The following is a 25555-nucleotide window of genomic DNA, read 5'->3' on the forward strand; positions in this document are numbered from 1 at the left end:
ACAGACAGACAGACAGACAGACAGACAGACAGACAGACAGACAGACAGACAGACAGACAGACAGACAGACAGACAGACAGACAGACAGAGAAAATCCTCTATCGGCGGTACACACAGCCAACCGATCAGTTCATCCTAATGTGTGTATTTCTAGCCTGCCATTCAATAATGTCATCTGGGGATTCATCAAGGCAGACCTTTTTTCCTTGGTAGTATTGTCTCCATCAGAAGCTGGAGCAGCCAGAGCTACACACTAGTAAAAACAACCAATGTACCAAGGCACATGACTGGTGTCACGTCCTGACCAGCAAAGGGGTCATTTTGTTATTGTAGTTGGTCAGGACGTGGCAGGGGTGTGTTTGTTTTGTGTGTTTCGTTTTTTTTTGGGTCATGTTCTATGTTAATATATTTCTATGTTCGTTCTAGTTCTTATATTTCTATGTTTAGTTAATTGGGCTGACCTTCAATTGGAGGCAGCTGTTCCTCGTTGCCTCTAATTGAAGGTCCTATTTAGTAGGTGTGTTTTTCCATGGGTTTTGTGGGTAGTTGTTCCGTGTATAGCTGTGTAGCCTTACAGGACTGGTTTTCGTCGTTGTTTTTGTATAAGTGTTTTGTTTTGTTTTTTTCTTCTAATAAAAGAAGACGAGTATTCATATACCCGCTGCGTTTTGGTCCACCTTTTACGACGCACCTGACAACAGGGAAGTGTTGCAACAGTCTGACCTAATGTTGACTACTTTTACTGACCTAACAGACAGCACTTTTATTGACCTAACAGACAGCACTTTTATTGACCTAACAGACAGCACTTTTATTGACCTAACAGACAGTACTTTTATTGACCTAACAGACAGTACTTTTATTGACCTAACAGACAGTACTTTTACTGACCTAACAGACAGTACTTTTATTGACCTAACAGACAGTACTTTTACTGACCTAACAGATAGTACTTTTACTGACCTAACAGACAGTACTTTTACTGACCTAACAGACAGTACTTTTACTGACCTAACAGACAGTGCTTTTACTGACCTAACAGACAGTACTTTTACTGACCTAACAGACAGTACTTTTCCTGACCTAACAGACAGTACTTTTACTGACCTAACGTAGACAGTACTTTTACTGACCTAACGTAGACAGTGCTTTTATTGACCTAACAGACAGCGCTTTTATTGACCTAACAGACAGCGCTTTTATTGACCTAACAGACAGCGCTTTTATTGACCTAACAGACAGCGCTTTTATTGACCTAACAGACAGCGCTTTTATTGACCTAACAGACAGCGCTTTTATTGACCTAACAGACAGCGCTTTTATTGACCTAACAGACAGCGCTTTTATTGACTTAACGCAGACAGCACTTTTATTGACCTAACAGACAGTGCTTTTACTGACCTAACAGACAGCGCTTTTACTGACCTAACAGACAGCGCTTTTATTGACTTAACGCAGACAGCACTTTTATTGACCTAACAGACAGTACTTTTATTGACCTAACAGACAGTGCTTTTACTGACCTAACAGACAGCGCTTTTACTGACCTAACAGACAGCGCTTTTACTGACCTAACAGACAGCGCTTTTACTGACCTAACAGACAGCGCTTTTACTGACCTAACAGACAGCGCTTTTACTGACCTAACAGACAGCGCTTTTACTGACCTAACGTAGACAGCGCTTTTATTGACCTAACGTAGACAGCGCTTTTATTGACTTAACGTAGACAGTGCTTTTATTGACTTAACGTAGACAGTACTTTTACTGACCTAACAGACAGTACTTTTACTGACCTAACAAGACAGTACTTTTACTGACCTAACAAGACAGTACTTTTACTGACCTAACACAGTACTTTTACTGACCTAACAGACAGTACTTTTACTGACCTAACAGACAGTACTTTTACTGACCTAACAGACAGTACTTTTACTGACCTAACAGACAGTACTTTTACTGACCTAACAGACAGTACTTTTACTGACCTAACAGACAGTACTTTTACTGACCTAACAGACAGTACTTTGACCTAACGCAGACAGTACTTTTATTGACTTAACGCAGACAGTACTTTTATTGACCTAATGTAGACAGTACTTTTATTGCTCAATAGGACAATAGTGGCAAGTATAAAAAAATCTTCTGAAGTCCTTAAAACATAGTAAACAAACATAGCACAGACTATCACATCCTGGTATCTACAACACACACAAACCAAGCCAAGCTCTATGATGAAGGAGTAATGAACCCCAGCCAGATAGATTATGCAACTCAATCCATCAAGGAAAGAACACCATCTAAATAAAGTTGAAAGAAAGCCAATACATGCTTTCATAAGTGGCTGGCTAATGAAAAAAATCTACGTCTGGCTCTCTCTCAGAGCTGCTTTGAAATCTGGTCCCGGGTCATTTGAGGTTACTAGTTTACCATCAAATTGAGTTTACTTTCCGTTCTAGCATAATCAAGGGCAGCTCAGGTGAAGTAGACATATGAGGTCTATTGAAAGAGCAAGGCTGAGAACAAAGAAAGAGAGGCCAAACACAGCATACTGAATGCTGATCCCAGGTGCTTCTATTGGCCCTGTCCTGCACCACAATACAGACAGAGCCCGAAATGGCTATGGTAGCCTTCGCCAAGACTGGGATACACCCCCCCGTACCAGTGTCATGATACCCATGCGCTCCATGTCTGTGGTGCTGCGGTGGTCCAGCTTGGGGGTGGAGTGTCCGCTGGGCGGGGAGGAAGAGGCCAGGGAGGAGGCGGTGGCCGAGGCGGTGATGGAGGCTCCTGGGTGGTGCATACGGGCGAGGTTGAGACCCTCCAGGCTGACGCTGGCCACACGGTTCTCTATCTCCTCCGCCCGCAGCTCTGTCGACTCCTTCTCCTCCTGGATCAGTCTGGGGGAGAGATCGAGGGGGAGGCAGAGAGGGAGGGATTGATTAGACTTATTTCACAGTTGTATTCAGCCACTGAATATATAGAAAGCTCATTCACCCAACAGGACTCTGAGAATTCTCAGAATCCCTTGGTCCTTTGTGGTTCAATTCTCTGGATGTTCATGGAAATCCCCACTGCAGACCCATAGGGCTCCTCTTAAAGACAAAACGGGGAGACATAAAGCCAGTTCATTACCCATAAACCATATAGGTGCATAACACTACCTCACAACACTAATTACTTTAGAAATTAATTCAGAGTGCTTTCTGCCATCGGAGCTGAAATCGTATTCCAACTCAGCATATACTTACTCAGAAATCACCCTGATGAGGCATGTCTCCATCGATTGTGCTTATAAGCAAAAAACAATAAAGGCCTTAGGTAAATTAACAACACTTCACTTTAAAATGTCACTTAAGCTTAGGGTTGTGTGAAATAATACTTGGCTAATCACCAGACAAGAAGATCAGTACAATATCAACAAGCAAATAACAGACCTTGTATCTTGAATAAACCCAAACCAGTAAATACTGTTGTTTGATTTCAAACAGTGTCAGGCTCCCAATGTTAACTAAGTTTTAATCATCTTAATACAACAGATTATTCTGACAGCTAACTGGGTAAATGATCAATACTTGAATAAAACTACAGTATATCAGGGTCAGCTCCTCGCAGCTTTTCTAGGTACTGTAATTGGCAGTATCTGAGGTTCGTGTTTAATTCCTCTAGACAGGGCATCACACTCTGCAGACAAGAGCCAACAAGCTTCTGCCCTGAAGACAAGTGTGTCCACACACATCCCTAGATATCCAATCAATTACTGTCTCATTAAATCAATTTCATCGCCACAGAAACCCGAGGCACGGAGCCCACTGATAGGATGAGCCAGCCTTAGGGGTGGAGATAGCTAGGCCGACACCCATAAACTCTCCCTCACGTCATGCACTAAGAGGCATATTTTACCGATCAACGATGAAGTGACCAACATGGATTAATCAAATCAATGTGTCATAATGTTTCCCAAGGAACTTTATCTGCCTAACATACAACTTGATTTACATAAAGATCAGTCACTAGGGGTGTTTCCTGGCAATGAGACCTGACCAGGAAGCCCACAGTTTTTATCTGGTCCCTAGCATGGTCTGTCCAATTTGAGCAGGGTTATGGGTAAATGTCTGGTCCGTAGCATGGTCTGTCCAATTAGAGCAGGGTTATGGGTACATGTCTGGTCCCTAGCATGGTCTGTCCAATAAGAGCTGGGTTATGGGTAAATGTCTGGTCCCTAGCATGGTCTGTCCAATAAGAGCAGGGTTAAAGTCAGGTAAATGTCTGGTCCCTAGCATGGTCTGTCCAATTAGAGCAGGGTTATGGGTACATGTCTGGTCCCTAGCATGGTCTGTCCAATAAGAGCAGGGTTACAGTCAGGTAAATGTCTGTTCCCTAGCCTGGTCTGTCCAATAAGAGCAGGGTTATGGGTAAATGTCTGGTCCGTAGCATGGTCTGTCCAATTAGAGCAGGGTTATGGGTACATGTCTGGTCCCTAGCATGGTCTGTCCAATAAGAGCTGGGTAACAGTCAGGTAAATGTCTGGTCCCTAGCATGGTCTGTCCAATAAGAGCAGGGTTATGGGTAAATGTCTGGTCCCTAGCATGGTCTGTCCAATAAGAGCAGGGTTATGGGTAAATGTCTGGTCCGTAGCATGGTCTGTCCAATTAGAGCAGGGTTATGGGTACATGTCTGGTCCCTAGCATGGTCTGTCCAATAAGAGCTGGGTAACAGTCAGGTAAATGTCTGGTCCCTAGCATGGTCTGTCCAATTAGAGCAGGGTTATGGGTTCATGTCTGGTCCCTAGCATGGTCTGTCCAATTAGAGCAGGGTTATGGGTACATGTCTGGTCCCTAGCATGGTCTGTCCAATTAGAGCAGGGTTATGGGTACATGTCTGGTCCCTAGCATGGTCTGTCCAATAACAGCAGGGTTACAGTCAGGTAAATGTCTGGTCCCTAGCATGGTCTGTCCAATTAGAGCAGGGTTATGGGTACATGTCTGGTCCCTAGCATGGTCTGTCCAATTAGAGCAGGGTTATGGGTACATGTCTGGTCCCTAGCATGGTCTGTCCAATAAGAGCAGGGTTACAGTCAGGTAAATGTCTGGTCCCTAGCATGGTCTGTCCAATAAGAGCAGGGTTATGGGTACATGTCTGGTCCCTAGCATGGTCTGTCCAATAAGAGCAGGGTTACAGTCAGGTAAATGTCTGGTCCCTAGCATGGTCTGTCCAATAAGAGCAGGGTTATGGGTAAATGTCTGGTCCCTAGCATGGTCTGTCCAATAAGAGCAGGGTTATGGGTAAATGTCTGGTCCCTAGCATGGTCTGTCCAATTAGAGCAGGGTTATGGGTACATGTCTGGTCCCTAGCATGGTCTGTCCAATAAGAGCAGGGTTACAGTCAGGTAAATGTCTGGTCCCTAGCATGGTCTGTCCAATAAGAGCAGGGTTATGGGTACATGTCTGGTCCCTAGCATGGTCTGTCCAATAAGAGCAGGGTTATGGGTACATGTCTGGTCCCTAGCATGGTCTGTCCAATAAGAGCAGGGTTACAGTCAGGTAAATGTCTGGTCCCTAGCATGGTCTGTCCAATTAGAGCAGGGTTATGGGTAAATGTCTGGTCCCTAGCATGGTCTGTCCAATTAGAGCAGGGTTATGGGTACATGTCTGGTCCCTAGCATGGTCTGTCCAATAAGAGCAAGGTTAAGGTCCCGTACCGTATCTCTTTGTTAATGGCGTCCAGCTGCTCCTGCAGCATCATGGCTAGGGTCTGGGCATCTGAGTGACCGCCGGGGGACAGCAGGTCCATGGAGCTGAACATGGTCTCCCGGTCATCGTCATCAATGTCCGACATGTCAGACATCTCACTCTCAAAGGGGTGGCTACCCAGGATGCCTAGCTGCTGAGAGCGCCACTCGTGCTCCCCCAGTGACTTAGCCTGTAGGGGAGGGAGGGTTCACAGATACAGAAGTGTGCACTAATCAAGGAAGGTGTGCACTAATCAAGGGAAGTGTGCACTAATCAAGGGAAGTGTGCACTAATCAAGGGAAGGGAGTGTTCTTGAGGTAATCCTGGTAAAACATCATGGGCAGGATGACATAACTGTAGAGTGATGTGAAAGTTTTATGTAAAGAGACTTGAATATTTTTTTGCACTGTACAAATATTACAGCATACATTATGATTAATGCATTCAATGCAGTATTTTGGTTTGATAAAATAATTGGCTAAGTAAAGCTGTCAGCTCCTTTCATCAGACAAAATAATGAGGCTTGACTTTTAATACGTCCCAAAGTATCTTAACAAGCCATTAAATAGTTTTTAATTAAAAAAGAAATACGCTGAAACAAGCTTCTAAGATTAATGCTGAATGTCAGTATTTATCTCCAGGTTATTTCAGTCTTCATGGTGATTTATGGTACAATCCTGAGACACTGTAACAGTAGCAATTTATAACAATGATCCTCAAAGGCAATGCTAACCAATCACAACCATCTCCAACAGGTTTCCCTCTGTCGTGCTAATGCTAACAGTCTGGCTCCATGCAACCATGTATGTCATACAGCCCTGAGTTCAAATACTTGATCTGTACTTGTTTAAGCTTTCCTGGCTTAATGGATAGAATAGTCCTACTACTGCCTCTACCTCAGCCAGGGCTGACCAGAGACAGACAAGTTCCTGACCTTGCTCTCGTCCCTGCGGAGACCCATGCGTCCTCTCCTGGGCCTGCGGATGACCTTGGCTGACCGGTAGTGGTCTGACTGGGTCTCAGCCAGGGAGCCCAGGGAGAAGCGGAGCTCCCCCGACGTGTCCAGGTGAGACCTGATAGATAGATAGATAGATAGATAGATAGATAGATAGATAGATAGATAGATAGATAGATAGATAGATAGATAGATAGATAGATAGATAGATAGATAGATAGATAGATAGATAGATAGATAGATAGATAGATAGATAGATAGATAGATACAGAGACAGAGACACAGAGAGAGAGAGAGAGAGAGAGAGAGAGAGAGAGAGAGAGACAAACAGAGAGAGAGAGAGAGAGAGACAGAGAGAGAGAGCGAGAGAGAGAGAGACAGAGAGAGAGACAGAGAGAGAGAGACAGAGAGAGAGACAGAGAGAGAGAGACAGAGAGACAGAGAGAGAGAGAGACAGAGAGAGACAGAGAGAGAGAGACAGAGAGACAGAGAGAGAGACAGAGAGACAGAGAGAGAGAGAGAGACAGAGAGACAGAAAGAGAGAGACAGAGTGAGAGAGAGAGAGACAGAGAGACAGAGAGACAGAGAGAGAACAAGCATGTCAGACACTGTAACAACAAGTTTGTTCAAAGGCAGCACTGAAATCGCAGATATTGTGCAAAGAATAATACCAAAACCAAGAGGATCTTCTTGTTTATCTAGTAGGAAGACAGTGTTGTGACGCATCAGGCAATTTGTAAGGAATCAACAGTCAGTGCTTGTGTGGTTTTCAACCGGTGGCAAATTGCTTTTCTAATGAGTTGTGGCTGAAGAGGACAATCAGGAGATCATGACAGCTGCTGTCATCACAGAACTCCAGCCCAGTTACTTGGACTTTATCACACATTTTGTCAGTGGAAAAATATATCTAATTTAAATGTAGGCATTGAGGGAAGCAGAAGGATCTATGTAGTGATGCTATCTCTAATCATCTCAGAGAAATGGAGCTGAATCTAAACGGAGATGTTGGGAAAATGTTACAGTTATATCCTGTCACTACTCCATCTTGAACAAACAGAGACGTGTCACATTATTTCTGAGGGTTTCTGTAGGATATCTATAAAGAAGGAATCCCCCAACCAGACACACATACACACAGGCACACAAACACACACTGAGAGTACAAAACATTAAGGACACCTGCTCTTTCCATGACATAGAATGACCTGGTGAATCCAGGTGAAAGCCATGATCCCTTCAAATCAGAGTAGATGAAGGGGAGGAGACAGGTTAAAGAATAATTTTTAAGCCTTGAGACAATTGAGACATGGATTGTGTATGTGTGCCATGTGTGACAGGATATGGTAGTAGGTGCAAGGGGCACTGGTTTGTGTCAAGAACTGCAAATGTGCTGGGTTTTTCACGCTCAACAGTGTCCCGTGTGTATCAAGAAAGATCCACCACCCAAAGGACATCCAGCCAACTTGACACAACTATGAGAAGCATTGAAGTCAACATGGGACAGCATCCCTGTGGAATGCTTTAGACACCCTGTAGAGGCCATGCCCTGACGAATTGAGGGCAAAAGGTGGGGGGGTGCAACTCAATATTAGGAAGCTGTTCATAATGTTTTGTGCACTCAGTGCATATGCACACACACACACGCACACACACGCACACACACACACACACACAGTCCTACAAACTCACCCATACCGTGACAGAGTGGGTTCTGTGAGTGAGCCTGTTCTCAGTCGGAACTGGTCCAACTCTGATCTCAGCTTGTCTATCTCATCTGCCAGATGAGTCTGGAGGGAAGCCGGGAAACAGGGACAACATGAGGTGTACAGAAAACCTTGTCAAGTTTCTTATTCATTACTGTAAAACCCTGGATTTCAATTTCAATCTCCACAACATGTTTGGACAGCACTTGCTAGTCAGTTCTCGTACTCTGCTTCGTTATGGATTTCTATCTCACTATCTGAACCGAGAGCAACGGTTTCTTGTGAATATTCAATGGAGAAGATGATAACAAATTAAACCCAAAGCCCAACACCCAGATCATTATTTATCCATTAAAAAAACACTTTATTAAACCAACCTCGTGTAAAATTAAAAACTGAGGGAGAGAAAAAACGTAATCATTTCTGATCCGGGGGGACGTACTTTTTCATGGATTGAATCCTCGTACTGTTTTCTGTAGCCTTCCGAGTCTTGTATTAAAACATTCTGAAATGGAAAGGGAAGTATTCCAGTCAATCTATGGCCATTTCCTCAAACTAATCTGAAATAAAACTTTATGACATATTGGTATTGATGTGGTCTCCATGTTTAACCTTCTCTTCCAGAGCAGCCATCCTCTCTTTCAGGTGGAGCTGAAGACGTTCGTTGGACTCTGTGAGAAGTCTGTCCACCGTGTCCGACAGGCGCTTGTTGTGTTCCTCGTTCATCTTTTCTCTCTGCCGAGCCTGAGGGGGACAAAAAATACAAAGTGTGTGACTTTCAAAAGCAGAATGTAGCAGCATGTAGCTTAATCTAGCATACTAGCCTTATGGCAGCTAGCATACTAGGCTGCCCATGGTCAGTGAATAGGTGGAATGTAGCATCATGTAGCATAACCTAGCCTAGCATACTAGCCTTATGCCAGCTAGCACCCTAGGCTGCCCATGGTCAGCACACAGGCGGCATAGCATCATGTAGCATAACCTAGCCTAGCATGTTAGCAAAGTCCCCCGGGGGCGACTCACTCTGAGCAGCTCCTGGTGCTTCTCCTCCAGCTGGCCCTCCAGGTGCCTCATGCGTTCCTCGATGCTGCCGTGGCGCTCCTCCGCCTGCAGGTGCCACCACACAGACAGGGGTGGGGGGGAGAGAGAAAGGGGGGCAGGGGGCACAGTGACCCGCCAGTTTAGCAGCCATGGAGGGCAACACAGGCACATAATGCAGGGGCAACAAGACAAGACAGAGCCAAAAGCCTCTACTCCTCCAGTCTCAGATGGAACAGATAGATCACCAAAGCACAGGTAGAGAGAGGGGTGAGAGAAGGGCCAGGTCACAAGCAGTTGCTGCAGCAGTTAAGTCTACTAGCAATGAGCCCAGCCAGTGACATGCAGCTTTCCCCACAGTTTCAACCCTGCCTACGGACACAAGGAAAAACAAATATCCCCCACAAGCAATCTCAGTACAATGACTCGCGACAACAGAAAGAAAGAAAACCAGCATGGATTTTGTTTTTAAATGTAGTCTAGTAGTTAGCGACAGTACTGTGGCACCCTGTGGGACTACCTTCCTAAGAATGGAGTTCATGTCTTGGAGTTTAGCTTCCATAACAAACTGATAATCATCAGGAGAGGAGGCGGAGCTCGAGTCAGACTATGGGGCAGCAGGAGAGGAGAGGAACATATCACAGGGTCAGAGGTGATCGCATGCATAGCCTGCACATACAGTACTAACACATAACAAACAACACATCATTGAAAAGACTCACTCCGGAATATTCTACATGTATGATGATAATCAGTTATACATAAGCAGTTTTGAAATGACCTCTCCTAGAATATGATGGAGCGGTTAAAGTAACTGTCCAGTGAAAATCTCACTTTTAAAAGTTAATATTCTGTTAACTTATACCCAAATCATTTTGTTGACTCATCCTATACTCGTATTTGTGGCCAAAGCATAAATTGTAAAAGAACACATAAAAGACCCAACCTCAAACAGACTGTTTCAAAAATGCTTTCTATTTCCTCCTGGAGGATGAGCTGGCCAATCAGCGGTCTACTTGCATGAATATTTTATATGATCGGTATACGCCCACACCATTCGGTTGTTGCGGTATGTCCACAACATTCCAACACAGAAAATATGCTTTTTAACATTATTCATTTAAAAAAATGTGTGAAGGAATCTATTTCACTCATATTGTATTTCACTTTAGGTCATATTTCATAGAAATCTGGACGTACTGGAGTTACTTTAATGATGGGAGCAACGTGTGCTGCGTCTGTGTCTGCATGCATAAGTGTGTTTATGTGTGTGTGACTGTGTATGAGTGTGTCTGTGTGTCCTCTCACCTTGGTGAGTGCTGCTATCCTCTGGGCCAGTTCAGCCTCCACCTCTGGCAGGGTCTCAGCCTTTCTCATGGTCTGCTGCAGCTTCTGCTCTGCTAGCTCCAAACGCTCCAGCAGCTGCCTGTTCTTATCCTCCATCTGCCCACACACACACACACACCATGCACGCACAGGGAAACAAACACACATACACACAGGGAAACAAACACATACACACAGGGTAACAAACACATACACACAAGGTAACAAACACATACACACAGGGTAACAAACACATACACACAGGGTAACAAACACATACACACAGGGTAACAAACACATACACACAGGGTAACAAACACATACACACAGGGTAACAAACACATACACACAGGGTAACACACACATACACACAGGGAAACAAACACATACACACAGGGTAACAAACACATACACACAGGGTAACAAACACATACACACAGGGTAACAAACACATACACACAGGGAAACAAACACATACACACAGGGTAACAAACACATACACACAGGGTAACAAACACATACACACAGGGTAACAAACACATACACACAGGGAAACAAACACATACACACAGGGTAACAAACACATACACACAGGGTAACACACACATACACACAGGGTAACAAACACATACACACAGGGTAACACACACATACACACAGGGTAACAAACACATACACACAGGGTAACATTGTGACTTATGACCTCGTCCCATATCACACATGGAGTACCACTCAATGCCAATCTCAAGAGCGTTATCTGAGTATTTCTGGAAAAACTAAGTCACATGTAATACAGAACAGAATACAGTATACATACCGCAGCCATCGTGAGTAAAACGTTTAAACGTGTTAACCCTCGCAAGGCTGCCGGCTCAGAGCATGCGCAGACCAGCTGGCTGGTGTGTTTACGGACATATTCAATCAATCACTATCTCAGTCTGCTGTTCCCACATGCTTCAAGAGGGCCACCATTGTTCCTGTTCCCAAGAAAGCTAAGGTAACTGAGCTAAACGACTACCGCCCCGTAGCACAAACTTCCGTCATCATGAAGTGCTTTGAGAGACTAGTCAAGGATCAGATCCACCCTACCTGACACCCTAGACCCACTCCAATTTGCTTACCGCCCCAAAAGGTCCACAGACGATGCAATCGCAATCACACTGCACACTGCCATAACCCATTGGGACAAGAGGAATACCTATGTAAGAATGCTGTTCATCGACTACAGCTCAGCATTTAACACCATAGTACCCTCCAAACTCGTCATTAAGCTCGAGACCCTGGGTCTCGACCCCGCCCTGTGCAACTGGGTCCTGGACTTTCTGACGGGACGCCCCCAGGTGGTGAGGGTAGGAAACAACATCTCCACCCCACTGATCCTCAACACTGGGGCCCCACAAGGGTGCGTTCTCAGCCCTCTCCTGTACTCCCTGTTCACCCATGACTGCATGGCCATGCACGCCTCCAACTCAATCATCAAGTTTGCAGACGACACTACAGTGGTAGGCTTGATTTCCAACAACGACGAGACGGCCTACAGGGAGGAGGTGAGGGCCCTCGGAGTGTGGTGTCAGGAAAATAACCTCACACTCAACGTCAACAAAACAAAGGAGGTGATCCTGGACTTCAGGAAACAGCAGAGGGAGCAACCCCCTATCCACATCGATGGGACAGTAGTAGAGAAGGTGGAAAGTTTTAAGTTCCTCGGCGTGCACATCAGGGACAAACTGTAATGGTCCACCCACACAGACAGCGTGGTGAAGAAGGCGCAGCAGTGCCTCTTCAACCTCAGGAGGCTGAAGAAATTTGGCTTGTCACCAAAAACACTCAAACTTTTACAGATGCACAATTGAGAGCATCCTGTCAGGCTGTATCACCGCCTGGTACGGCAACTGCTCCACCCACAACCGTAAGGCTCTCCAGAGGGTAGTGAGGTCTGCACAACGCATCACTGGGGGCAAACTACCTGCCCTCCAGGACACCTACACCACCCGATGTCACAGAAAGGCCAAAAAGATCATCAAGGACAACAACCACCCGAGCCACTGCCTGTTCACCCCGCTATCATCCAGAAGGCGAGGTCAGTACAGGTGCATCAAAGCCGGGACCGAGAGACTGAGAGACTGAAAAACAGCTTCCATCTCAAGGCCATCAGACTGTTAAACAGTCATCACTAACATTGAGTGGCTGCTACCAACATACTGACTCAACTCTAGCCACTTTAATAATGGAAAAATTGATGTAATAAATGTATCACTAGTCACTTTAAACAATGCCACTTTATATAATGTTTACATACCCTACATTACTCATCTCATATGTATATACTGTACTCTATACCATCTACTGCATCTTGCCTATGCCGTTCGGCCATCGCTCATCCATATATTTATATGTACATATTCTTATTAATTCCTTTGTTGTTGTGAAATTGTTAGATTACTTGTTAGATATTACTGCATGGTCGGAACTAGAAGCACAAGCATTTCGCTACACTCGCATTAACATCTGCTAACCATGTGTATGTGACCAATAAAATTGGATTTGATTTGATTTACTGTATGTATACACTAAAGTCATTCTATATCAGAACCACAAACAACTTTCCACTACATAGAGTATACATTAGGGATGTAATGATTAACAGATAACATTTGATTAGGGGACCGATGTGTAAGATACAGGTGCATTGTTCCGCGGACCCTAAACCGATCCAAATGCAGGATGGATCGGTCAGAAAATCTATTCAAAAGTTACGAATCGCTGGTTCACTAAAATGTTTCGCTCATATTACATTCTATCTTCTGAAAATACCATTCATCTTTAGCGACAGTTGATGCGTCCTCTCCTTCAGTGTCCAACTGCACGTAACTGTGTTGACAGTCATTGATCTACAAGTCATTTAGCATGCTGAACAACCCCGGGCAATATCAGTAGCCTATAGTCAAACTGCGCACCGTTCCCAGTTTCGCAAACTGACCAAGGCGAGGTAGGCGCCTGTTCCTGATCTTGCACATCTACGCGGCACCTTCAGCATTCAAACGCTAAAATAGCTTGCGTGATATTAGGATTTATTAGTTGAATGACAGCCTCTGTCATTTGCTAGGTTATTGTTATCTATGCGCTGTTGAAAACGGTGTTTTACTGGAATAGAATTAAACTACCAGAGACGTAACTCTCATCTGAATATACCTGCTGAACAGGTTTTACAATAGATTTGATTTTGATTGTTCAGGTTCACCAACGGCAAAGGTTTTGGTAGTTCTGTTTTAAACATTCAGTGTATATGGTTATTTTTTTTTATATACAGGTGAAAAGTTTATCATTTCATAACGAGGACAGAAATCACTTTGTGAGGCTCGGCACGGCCGAAACAAGAGGAGAAGATAATCTCACTCCGTAAAAACACCATTCGATTTGGAGATCCAAATCACAATCCAAAATTGTGCTGTATATTCATTACCCATGTCATAGCTAATTTGTAAACGATACATATTGATACATTACTAAATCAAACACTTAATCTGCAAAAATGACAAGTTAATTAGTGGCTGATGGTGATTTCAGAACCAAAGAGGGGGTGACTCAGCTCAGGTGCCTTACATAGTACATACACCATAGACATACATCATTTACAAACACACACACGTCAGATAAGACGGATTCAGCTCAGAGAGGTCCAGCTCATGAGCTCCATCAGCAGCAGATATTGAATGTGAAAATGAATGTGTTTATGCAACAAATGTTTCTGCATCTAATCGTGTCGCATCAAATCGCATCGATTCGTTTTCTTCTCAAAGTGCACCGAATCGTTTCAAACTTAAATGTATCGTTCCTATATCGTATTGGAGCCCTTTTATCTAGATACGTATCGAATCATCTTGAAAGAGATGCACACCCCTAGTATACATAACTTAAGGTACAGTAGTAGAGACAAAGTGAAACCTCTGTTTCCCTACGTCCCAGTCAATCTTCCTCCTGGCTCTGCTCAGTTTCAGGCTGTTCTATTTCCAGGAACTATTTGGCAGCTGTCTCCACCAGCAACAGCTGCTCCTGTCCCCCCCATAGCATCGGCCCTGGCAGCCCACACACAGTAATTAGACATGAGTGGGCTAGGGTCCGTGGGGGGCCTGGAGGGGCCAGACCAGGGCTCTCTGTGTGTGTCTCTCTGCTATACTGTGTATTTACTACTACTGTATGTATACACAGGCCCAGCACTCTACTGGGTTTGGAAAAAAACTATTCCCTGCATCCTCTCTCTCCATCCTTCCTTTAATCTCTCTGTCTCCCCTCTTCGTCCCTCCTGAGTAACTCATCTTCAAAAGTCAGTGCCCAGCCACTGGGGCAGGGCCATCGGCGTGGCAACAAGGAAAAACAGATCAGCAGGGGTGGTGGTGTGATGTGAGTGCTAGGTCCATAGGAGGGTTTGGGGCTTTATTTCTGGATGCTCTGAGAATACTGCTGGATGGAGTATCATTCAACTCTCATCCCTGGTTGGAGTTCAGAGTTAGTCTTAGCCCAAATTTCCTAGTGGCAAGGGAATGAGCCAGGATGCCATTGGAAAGAACCTAAGGAACAATGCCAAAGACAAACCAAGGGCAAACATTGGATTAGAAATGTAAGTTTAGAAAATTGCATATGGAAATTGCTTATGGTTTATTTCCTTTTATAAACTGGGTGGTTTGAGCCCTGAATGCTGATTGGCTGACAGCCGTGGTATATTGCCTGGCTGGTTCCCCTCTCTCCACTGGGATTCTCTGCCTCTAACCCAATTACGGGGGCCAAGTCGCTGCCTTACTGGTGCTCTTCCATGCCGTCCTTAGGAGGGGTGCGTCACTTGAGTGGGTTGAGTCACTGATGTGATCTTCCTGTCCGGGGGAGGTCTTCGTGGGATACTTGGCCTTGTCTCAGGGTAGTAGGTTGGTGGTTGAAGATATCGCTCTAATGGTGTGGGGGCTGTGCCTAGGCAAAGTAGGTGGGGTTATATCCTGCCTGTTTGGCCCTGTCCGGGGGTATCGTCGGACAGGGCCACCCGTCCTGTCTCAGCCTTGTCCTGGACCTGCTGTTTTGGACTCTCTCTCTACCGCACCTGCTGTCTCTAACTCTGAATGATCGGCTATGAAAAACAATCCGACATTTACTCCCGAGGTGCTGACCTGTTGCACCCTCTACAACCACTGTGATTATTATAATCTGACCCTGCTGGTCATCTATGAACGTTTGAACATCTTGGCCATGTTCTGTTATAATCTCCACCTGGCCACCCCTCAGAGCCTGGTTCCTCTCTAGGTTTCTTCCTTGGTTCTGGCCTTTCTAGGGAGTTTTTCCTAGCCACTGTGCTTCTACATCTGCATTGCTTGCTGTTTGGGGTTTTTGGCTGATGTAAAAAGGGCTTTATAAATACATTTGATTGACTGCTTGATTGATTGATTGATTGATTGATTGGGTATATCAGACAATATATCACGGGAATGGGAAAACATTTATTTTTACTGTTCTAATTACGTTGGTAACCAGTTTATAATAGCAATAAGGCACCTCAGGGGTTTGTGATATATGGCTAATATACCACGGCTAAGGGCTGTATCCAGGCACTCCTCGTTGCGACGTACATAAGAACAGCCCTCAGCTGTGGTATATTGGCCATATACCACACCTCCTCGGGCCTTATTGCTTAAATGTGCACAGAGTACTTTCTGTCTAGCAATGCAGATTCATGTGTGTGTATATGTGTGTATATGTGTGTGTTCTCTATAGCATGGCTATTTTTCATAACATTATTCACAATACCAAATATCTTAGGCACAGCAACCATGCACATCCATCCACACAGCATCTTCAAGTAACTACAATAAAAATCCTGACCCATACGCAAATGACTCAGCTGGAGTTAAACACAATGTCAAGATGTCCTCTCGTTTCAGAATGTTATAAACTCGTATTAATCAAAGACGAGAGTTATCCTTGATCCACTACTGGGCAACAAACGTTGTGTTGTTCTCCGGATCGCAGGTGATTTCAGCAAATATGTGTGTGCTATTGTAACTACGGTACTCCCTTAATGTAGAGAACGATCAGCCTCCTGAGCCCATGGAGATCTCCTTTAAACCAGAGACGCCAGATGGGATTGAGTTTTGATAAACCAGAGACGCCAGATGGAATTGAGTTTTGTTAAACCAGAGACACCAGATGGAATTGAGTTTTGTTAAACCAGAGACGCCAGATGGAATTGAGTTTTGTTAAACCAGAGACACCAGATGGAATTGAGTTTTGTTAAACCAGAGACGCCAGATGGAATTGAGTTTTGTTAAACCAGAGACGCCAGATGGAATTGAGTTTTGTTAAACCAGACGCCAGATGGAATTGAGTTTTGTTAAACCAGAGACACCAGATGGAATTGAGTTTTGTTAAACCAGAGACACCAGATGGAATTGAGTTTTGTTAAACCAGAGACGCCAGATGGAATTGAGTTTTGTTAAACCAGAGACGCCAGATGGAATTGAGTTTTGTTAAACCAGAGACGCCAGATGGAATTGAGTTTTGTTAAACCAGAGACGCCAGATGGAATTGAGTTTTGTTAAACCAGAGACGCCAGATGGAATTGAGTTTTGTTAAACCAGAGACGCCAGATGGAATTGAGTTTTGTTAAACCAGAGACGCCAGATGGAATTGAGTTTTGTTAAACCAGAGACGCCAGATGGAATTGAGTTTTGTTAAACCAGAGACGCCAGATGGAATTGAGTTTTGTTAAACCAGAGACGCCAGATGGAATTGAGTTTTGTTAAACCAGAGACGCCAGATGGAATTGAGTTTTGTTAAACCAGAGACGCCAGATGGAATTGAGTTTTGTTAAACCAGAGACACCAGATGGAATTGAGTTTTGTTAAACCAGAGATGCCAGATGGAATTGAGTTTTGTTAAACCAGAGACACCAGATGGAATTGAGTTTTGCCTTAGCGATAACATGTACTAAAGGGCATGGTTTTTCTAGGTGGGTGGAACCCACGGTGGGAACACTTCTGATTCCTTCTGGGTTGTGACCCTAAAACTAAAGGTTTAAAGTGGGTCAGTGGGAACCACTGCTGTAGGTTAAAGTATCCCTCAGATGCTGATCTTAGTTCAGTTTTGTATTCCCCCCAGCTACCCCACTACTCTAATGGTTAAAGTTAGGATTGGTGGAAGAGGGTAAGTGACCTGTCTGAGGAAGGCTTCCTTATTGGCCAGCTCATTCTCCAGTTTGTCACTGATGTCGTGCAGAGAGGTGGACTCTCTCTGGGCGCTGAGGTACCGCTTCTCCAGAGTGACGATCCTCTCTTCCATGTCCTCCTTCTGACACATAGCCTGTAGGCACACACACACACACACACACAGACGCACACACACAGATGCACATGTACAATGCACAGACACACACAGTTGAGTACATTTCCCTCTCAACAGCACAAATAGTATCTCCCTAAATCTCATACGGTTCATTTCCTGTATGGAGTCTCAGTGAGTGTGTGTATAGAGGGGAAGGAAATGTCCTCCAGCGTTGTTATGATATAACACTGTTCTCAGACAGTGGGAATTACTTAGACAGGGCTGGGCTGATAAAGGATCTGAGATCAGTGTACTAGCTGCATCTCACTCCCTGAGCCCAGCCTTCCATCATCATTAGCAACCAATAGCAATCTCAACCAGGGCTAGCCGCTAGCTAGGTGGACCAAGAGCCAGGTCACATTCTGATTCACATCACTGGACAGACATTAAATTCTCCTCCAAATAAGAGGGAGCAGTGATTGTGTGACTATAATGGTCTGCCTATAGCACAGGACAGATGAGTAGAGACCATCTCTGAGTACCAATGTGTAGAAAGAAGCCTAAACCATCCAGATGTTCTGAGGCAGAAACTCCTCTAAGTCATCAGAGAGGAGGTTGAGGGAGTGAATGCATATGTCCCTCATGCTTGTTAATGTATGTTCTCAACAACCCTAATTCTCACCTAACTGTGTGTGTGTGTGTGTGTGTGTGTGTGTGTGTGTGTGTGTGTGTGTGTGTGTGTGTGTGTGTGTGTGTGTGTGTGTGTGTGTGTGTGTGTGTGTGTGTGTGTGTGTGTGTGTGTGTGTGTGTGTGTGTGTGTGTGTGTGTTTGTGAGAGTCTCTCCTTAGAGAGTGGGTGCATCTCATTTGAATGTACCTCTCTCCTCACCTCTTTGATGTCCCTCTGGTACTTGGTACTCATCTCCTCTGTCTTGATGAGGTCCTTGCGCGCGGTGTCCAGCTCCTGCTCCACCTCGGAGACGCGGGACGAGAGGGAAGACATGCGCTCCTTCATCTGGGCCAGCTCATAGTTCTGCTTCTCCAGCAGGTCCTGCAGCTCCACCACCTGGCCCGCCTCATGGGCCGACTCCATGGAGCCGTTGGACAGGCGCTGGAGGACCAGGGGGAGAGGGAATGAGAGAGAATGAGACATTTATCCAGAGGTTTTGATTCTTACTGTATAAACTCCATTTCCATTCAGTCAAATCAGTAGCTAAGTAAAGAATCAAAAATTCTTATGAATTTCGAAATGGATTTCAAAATTTCTTTTCAGCTATTTCTGTTTTTTGTGGATTGATTTAATTGAAATAATGGAATTGACCTTAACCTTGTTATACAGCGCTTTTCTACCAACTCGGAGTTGGTTTATGTCAGTTAGGTCCCATGACACAAAACTGTTTTAGCTAGCTGAATTGAAATGGATGAGTTGAAACAACATAATTTCCAGTCAAGCCTCCTGCAGTGAGTGCTGAAGTACAGGCTGAGAGGCCTTGAATCAGACTAGATCCCTCTTCAGACCTCTGCATTTCCCAGTCCAGAGAGATAGTGTTAGCGCTCTAATACATTTAGCAGCTGGAGGTTGTTGGCCCCCTATTCTGGTTTAATTTCAGATGGACACACAGCCAGGGTGACGAAGGCAGTATAAAGATTACTCCAGACTGCATTGAAGAGATTGGTTTGGTACTTGTATTAGGAATATGATTTGGTTTGACTCTGGGAGGGAGGGAGAGAGAGAGAGGGAGAGAGAGAGAGAGAGAGAGAGAGAGAGAGAGAGAGAGAGGAGAGAGAGAGAGAGACCCAGAGAGAGAGAGAGAGAGAGACTCTGAGAGAGAGAGAGAGAGAGAGAGAGACCCAGAGAGAGAGAGAGAGAGAGACCCTGAGAGAGAGAGAGACCCAGAGAGAGAGAGAGAGAGAGAGAGAAAAACACACACAGAGAGAGAGGGAGAGTTATGTTTTTCTTTTCCTCTCCCTCTCTCTGTCTGTCTCTCTCCTCTCCCATCTCTCTTTCCCTTCTCTCTTTCTCCTACACCCCCCCCCCCTCTCCCTCCTCTACCAATCCTCATGTATCAGGGCCAGCTGCCCGTCCATACCCATCCATCTGGCCAGACATCCCTAATTGGGCCTCTCTCCCTACTGCCTGTGATCAATGATTCACTGTGTAAGGCAACAGGCCCCATTAAATCAGCCCACTGGTTTTAATACCAACACAACAGTCTACTCTTATAATGGACAAACTTTGGGATTTATCTTAGCTAGGCTTTTAGTGCAGGCTGGTTTGAACTTTTCCCAGAGATAAGTTATACAGCCGGTTCTCTAAATAAAAACGTAATTGCGGAGCGTCTGACAGTATACTCATAAAGCCTGCAGGGGAGTTATCCAGTTGGGGACGAGGCGGACTCGACACTCGTAACAGTGCCTTTAGGAGGGTTGACATGGAGTTAAACATTGTTTCTCCATCGAGGCAGATTGATCGGGTAGGGAACAAGCTACTGTGTACCGTTTCCTTTTGCTAAATTAGACCCGTTTTATAAGTCTAGCTGTCTACATATCACAGCAAACTTCACAGCGCTGCTAAATTTCAGGTCAGTAGCTTGGGCATGTCAGTAAAAGCTAGCCTAACTTAGGTTTTATCTTTATCTTTTGAAATTGCTAACTGTAAAAGATTATCGCTATGGTTAAATCTTCTTGGTTTTACTATTCAACAGGAAATAGTCTGAGTTTCAATCACTATATAATTGTCACGACTTCCGCCAATGTCGGTCCCTCTCCTTGTTCGGGCGGCGTTCGGCGGTCGACGTCATCGGCCTTCTAGCCATCGCCGATCCACTTTTAATTTTCCATTTGTTTTGTCTTTGTTTTACACACCTGGTTTCAATTCCCCAATTACATGTTCATTATTTAACCCTCTGTTTTCCCCATGGTTTTTGTGCGTGATTGTTTTATGTATGTTCGGTCCGTTATTATTACAAAAATCTCTGAAACTGGAAACACTTATCTCCTTCACTAGCTTTAAGCACCAACTGTCAGAGCAGCTCACAGATCCCTGCACCTGTACATAGCCCATGTATAATTTTGCCCAAACAACTACTTCTTCCCCTACTGTATTTATTTATTTATTTATTTATTTTGCTCCTTTGCACCGCATTATTTTGATTTCTACTTTGCACTTTCTTCCGCTACAAATCTACCATTCCAGTGTTTTACTTGCTATATTGTATTTACTTTGCCACCATGGCCTTTTTGCCTTTACCTCCCTTATCTCACCTCCATTTGCTCACATTGTATATAGATTTATTTTTCTACTGTATTATTGATTGTATGTTTGTTTTACTCCATGTGTAACTCTGTGTTGTTGTATGTGTCGAACTGCTTTGCTTTATCTTGGCCAGGTCGCAATTGTAAATGAGAACTTGTTCTCAACTTGCCTACCTGGTTAAATAAAGGTGAAATAAAAAAATAAAGTAAAAATAATGTGGGCTCGATATTATGACATATTATTGTAATATTTGACTAAAGTTACTTGTGTTACTCATCTCTGCTGTCCTGCGCCTGACTCCTCTGCACCAGCTACACCCAGACCACTACAATAATATTGAGGCCTTGACGGTTAGAAGTGCAGAAAAGTGGTTGATACTAAGAGTGAAGGGAAAGGCCATGGCTGTCTGACTGCTACTAGCAGGCTCGTCAGGTAAAGCTAGCTCTATGCCCCGCGTCATGATGTGACCTGTTGGTTAATTCCGGCGCAACACGTGCACACACAACACAACACACACACCCCTCCACCTGTCACATGGGTGACGACAGCCTGACGACGACATTAGCCTGTGTGTTCACTCTACTCCAACACCCTTCTACCCAGGAGCAGTGAGACGGAGAGGAGGGCTCTTCCCCACCCCCTGGGAGGAAGTAGCCCTGCAGATCATCCGTGTCACTACCTCTGGATGGAACCTTAACGAGGCTGCCATGACTACCTCTGGATGGAACCTTAACGAGGCGCACATGACTACCTCTTCAAACCTCAGCATGGTGACAGTGAGTGACTCCCCTCTCACTAACCCCAAGGAGGGTGTGTGTGACGGGGAGTTTCAACCTTCCAGCCACCCTCATCCCCACCCCCCTACTCTGCAGAATGACAGGCCACAGACAGCTGTCGCCCAGTCGGGCTCGACTGAATCGTACACTCCTGACAACGCGTCCCCATCACGAGGTGCAGCTCATCCACGAGCCCAGAGATTCAGCTCACATCCAAACCATGAGACGAGAGCTAGAATTGAATTGTCATTGATGTCTCTGTTTGTTGTTCTGCAGTAGCAGCCTCTATGAGACTAATACTGCTGATTTCTGCATTCTAAGTGCTGTATTGATATCTGAGAGGATTGGGAAATTCTCTACGCTTTGACTGCTCAAGGTACTGTGTTTCACTCTGGTCTGACTAATCATGGAATTGTGGATGCATTATGGGACATTTGATCTCGGACCATTTGTATGCAGATGTATTCAGAAGTATGGGAGCTCCAGTGTGGTGGAATCTGGTGGGGTCATAGACAGTACACATCACCTGATTGTGGGTGTCCTTCATGCTGCCTAGCTGGCTGCTCAAAGACACTGTGCTGACAGTGAAGGCCTGTATCTATCGAGCTAGTGAAATGATAACATGCTTGATACCACGGTGATACTGATAACACAGACTATGAATGGACAACTGTGTTGAAACAATGAAAATGGTGGTTGAAAAGTATGTATATCCGACAGGTTTACGTTGATGTGAAAACTGAAATGTTGAGTGTTAGCTCTGTCAACATAATGATAGTAACACATGAGATAAATGATCAACAATAAAAAGCTGTGGATATTGACAGGAGAAAAAAGAAGGACAGTAAACGCAATGGACGCCCACCTTGCTATGTACCTTCTGGCTGGCATCAGTTCCCTCCAGTATGTCCTCTGACCCATCCCCTGATGCCACCTTCCTCTGGATGTGGGCATTCTGCTCCCGTAAGGCCACAATCTGCAGAGAGGGACACAGGACAGAGATTAATACACAGGTCTAGAATAACACAGCGGAGATCAGCCTAGCTGTCAATCACACATGCAAGCACACGCACATAGCACACAAACGTGCACGCAGACACAGATATGCACACATAATTGTCAGCTCCAGCCAGGCATGGGGCTGTCCTGTCAGTGCCTGAGGGGAATAAAACTGATGCACAAACAACCTAAATATTTCCTCAACGACAGCTAACAGGTTACTTCCTACTGTTAAAGCTTGTCTGTGTAGGAATTTTTGGAACATTACGCTGCCAGCTAAGTCATGTTAAGTCTTGGTATTAACGTGATCACTATGATTATCTTGTTCAGCGAACCCCTCCTCTCTCTCTATCACCTGAAGAATCTGGTGTTCACTCTTAATCACGTTGCCAGGGGCTACAAACCAGTGACACGACAAGCATAATGAGGCTTTTCCCTGACAGGGTCGGCTGATTAGGACTTTCCGAGGGGGAGGAAAGGGGGAAATAGCCGGGTAGAGACTGTAATAATTGTCCAAATTGTTGGGACTATAACCTATTCTTGGACAGCACAAACAGCATAGTATGCATTCCTTTATGGAGCCCCCTCACTTCTAATGCCCTTTTACACCATCGCTAACGACAAGTGACAGCAATACCAGGACACGACATAATGCCTGTAGGATCCACCTTCAGAGAAACCTCCCAGACCTTGAAACTAGGAGGAGACCGTCATCTTTTTATAATGTGCTAACCATATATTGTTTTGCATAACTGTCATATTTTTGTGTGTGAAAATATTTGTACAAAATCCGTGATTTTACTGTATGACAACTACGGTAGAGAGATGCACCATGTCTACATCATAAATACCTGTAGCCTGTCACTATGCTTTCCAGAGACCTCATCCAGTACACAGTAACATATTGTGTGCTTTGAATTAGTGTGCTCACCATCCACTATTATGTAATCATGAGCACAGACATTGCCAGATTTCCCATAAAGAACAGACCCGGCTGGGAGGCAGACAGGATATGGTAGTGTGATTAAAATGACAGCACGCTGCTATTACCACTGATCACAGGATCTTTTTAGGCTTTAATCTCAGGATTTCATCTGGATTTAGGAAACAAACCGACCTTGTTTTCCCCATTGGAGACGTCAATATTATGACGCCAATGAGAGAGAGAAGAATCCAGGAAAGATAGTGTAGCAGCCTATGACAGTCATGAATCTACTGTATAATACTGTATTTTGCTAAACATCGCAATACATCATACTACAGACTGAGGCAGTGCTGCAATAGGGCCTTCCAGTCCTGATCGGTAAAAGCCAGACAGTATATCAGTATTACTGTTATTGGAATGCCATCTCTGTCTACAATAAATAAGTTAAGCCGGAATATTTGTCGGACACTTCCCATTTGTGGGAATCCCAGATCTATGACTTGGCGGTGTCTGCAGCCCGGAGAGACCGACATAATTACGTTTCTCAGAAGGAGGCGATGACATCACAATAAAACAACACAGTGAGAGAATCCAATACGGTTGCCAAGTGTTTCACCAACCGCTTCAGTTGAGCTGCGTTCAAGACTTAGAGGGCATTCAATGACACCTCCATCAATAAACAATGATTGATGTGAAAATGTGACACATAACTGCCTCTGCCACTGTGGTCAGAAATAGCCTTAAAGCTATACAACTATAAAACACCACTTTTTACAGCACAGATGGATGCACTCACTAGATGCAAGTATTACATTATTTTCATTCTAAGAGGGCAAAGGGCAGGGAGGGATTATTCCACAATTACAATGGAGGATTCCCTTTACATTAAGCCTCGACAACATCCCAGCACGGGGTTTGAGATTTAATCCACAAACAGTGGATTTGCTTGCTGTTGCATATTGCTGCCTCTCTTTCTCTCCATTCTTTTAATGAGGGGTGCAATTACACCTCCTTATGTTTTGGCCGGCGCATTGGGGTGTGTCTGTCATTTATCATTTACAGAGATCAAACGATCGGCATTCTCTCTCTCTCTCTCTCACACACACACACACACACACACACACACACACACACACACACACACACACACACACACACACACACACACACACACACACACACACACACACACACACACACACACACACACACACACACACACACACACACACACACACACACACACCTCCCGACACCCAGGATAACAAATGATAGACTGAGCCATGCTGCTGTGGCAGCTCTCAAATTAGAATAATTAGAAGTTTACAGAAGCAAATTGAAAGTGGCCATCTTTCCCTTTGATGAAGTACTAGTTCATCTCATCTCATCAAAGCCCAGGAAACATCAGAGACACCAGGAGACATCAGAGACACCAGGAGACATCAGAGACACCAGGAGACACCAGGAAACATCAGAGACACCAGGAGACATCAGAGACACCAGGAGACATCAGAGACACCAGGAGACATCAGAACACCAGGAGAC

The 25555-nt window shown here is 44.7% G+C and overlaps 1 protein-coding gene across 2 annotated transcripts in view; it reads right to left on the reverse strand.

The window, feature by feature from the left end:
• ppfia2 (PTPRF interacting protein alpha 2) overlaps positions 1 to 25555 on the reverse strand; it is a 242839-nt gene that overhangs the window by 26006 nt on the left and 191278 nt on the right. The window contains exons 6-16 of one of the 2 annotated variants that reach the window (XM_082963994.1): positions 22952 to 23062; positions 18944 to 19165; positions 17948 to 18094; positions 10736 to 10870; positions 9413 to 9496; positions 9002 to 9133; positions 8832 to 8894; positions 8376 to 8473; positions 6666 to 6804; positions 5701 to 5921; positions 2662 to 2899 (exon numbers count right to left, since the gene is read on the reverse strand). In XM_082963994.1, the coding sequence (XP_082820120.1) occupies positions 2662 to 2899; positions 5701 to 5921; positions 6666 to 6804; positions 8376 to 8473; positions 8832 to 8894; positions 9002 to 9133; positions 9413 to 9496; positions 10736 to 10870; positions 17948 to 18094; positions 18944 to 19165; positions 22952 to 23062 (1590 nt within the window). Of the gene's footprint in view, positions 1 to 2661; positions 2900 to 5700; positions 5922 to 6665; positions 6805 to 8375; positions 8474 to 8831; positions 8895 to 9001; positions 9134 to 9412; positions 9497 to 10735; positions 10871 to 17947; positions 18095 to 18931; positions 19166 to 22951; positions 23063 to 25555 lie in introns of both variants that reach the window. The other variant, XM_045699940.2, reaches the window with a different exon arrangement.

This window comes from Salmo salar, chromosome 17 (genome assembly GCF_965601325.2).
Source record: "Salmo salar chromosome 17, fSalSal1, whole genome shotgun sequence".
Classification (NCBI taxonomy): Eukaryota; Metazoa; Chordata; class Actinopteri; order Salmoniformes; family Salmonidae; genus Salmo; species Salmo salar.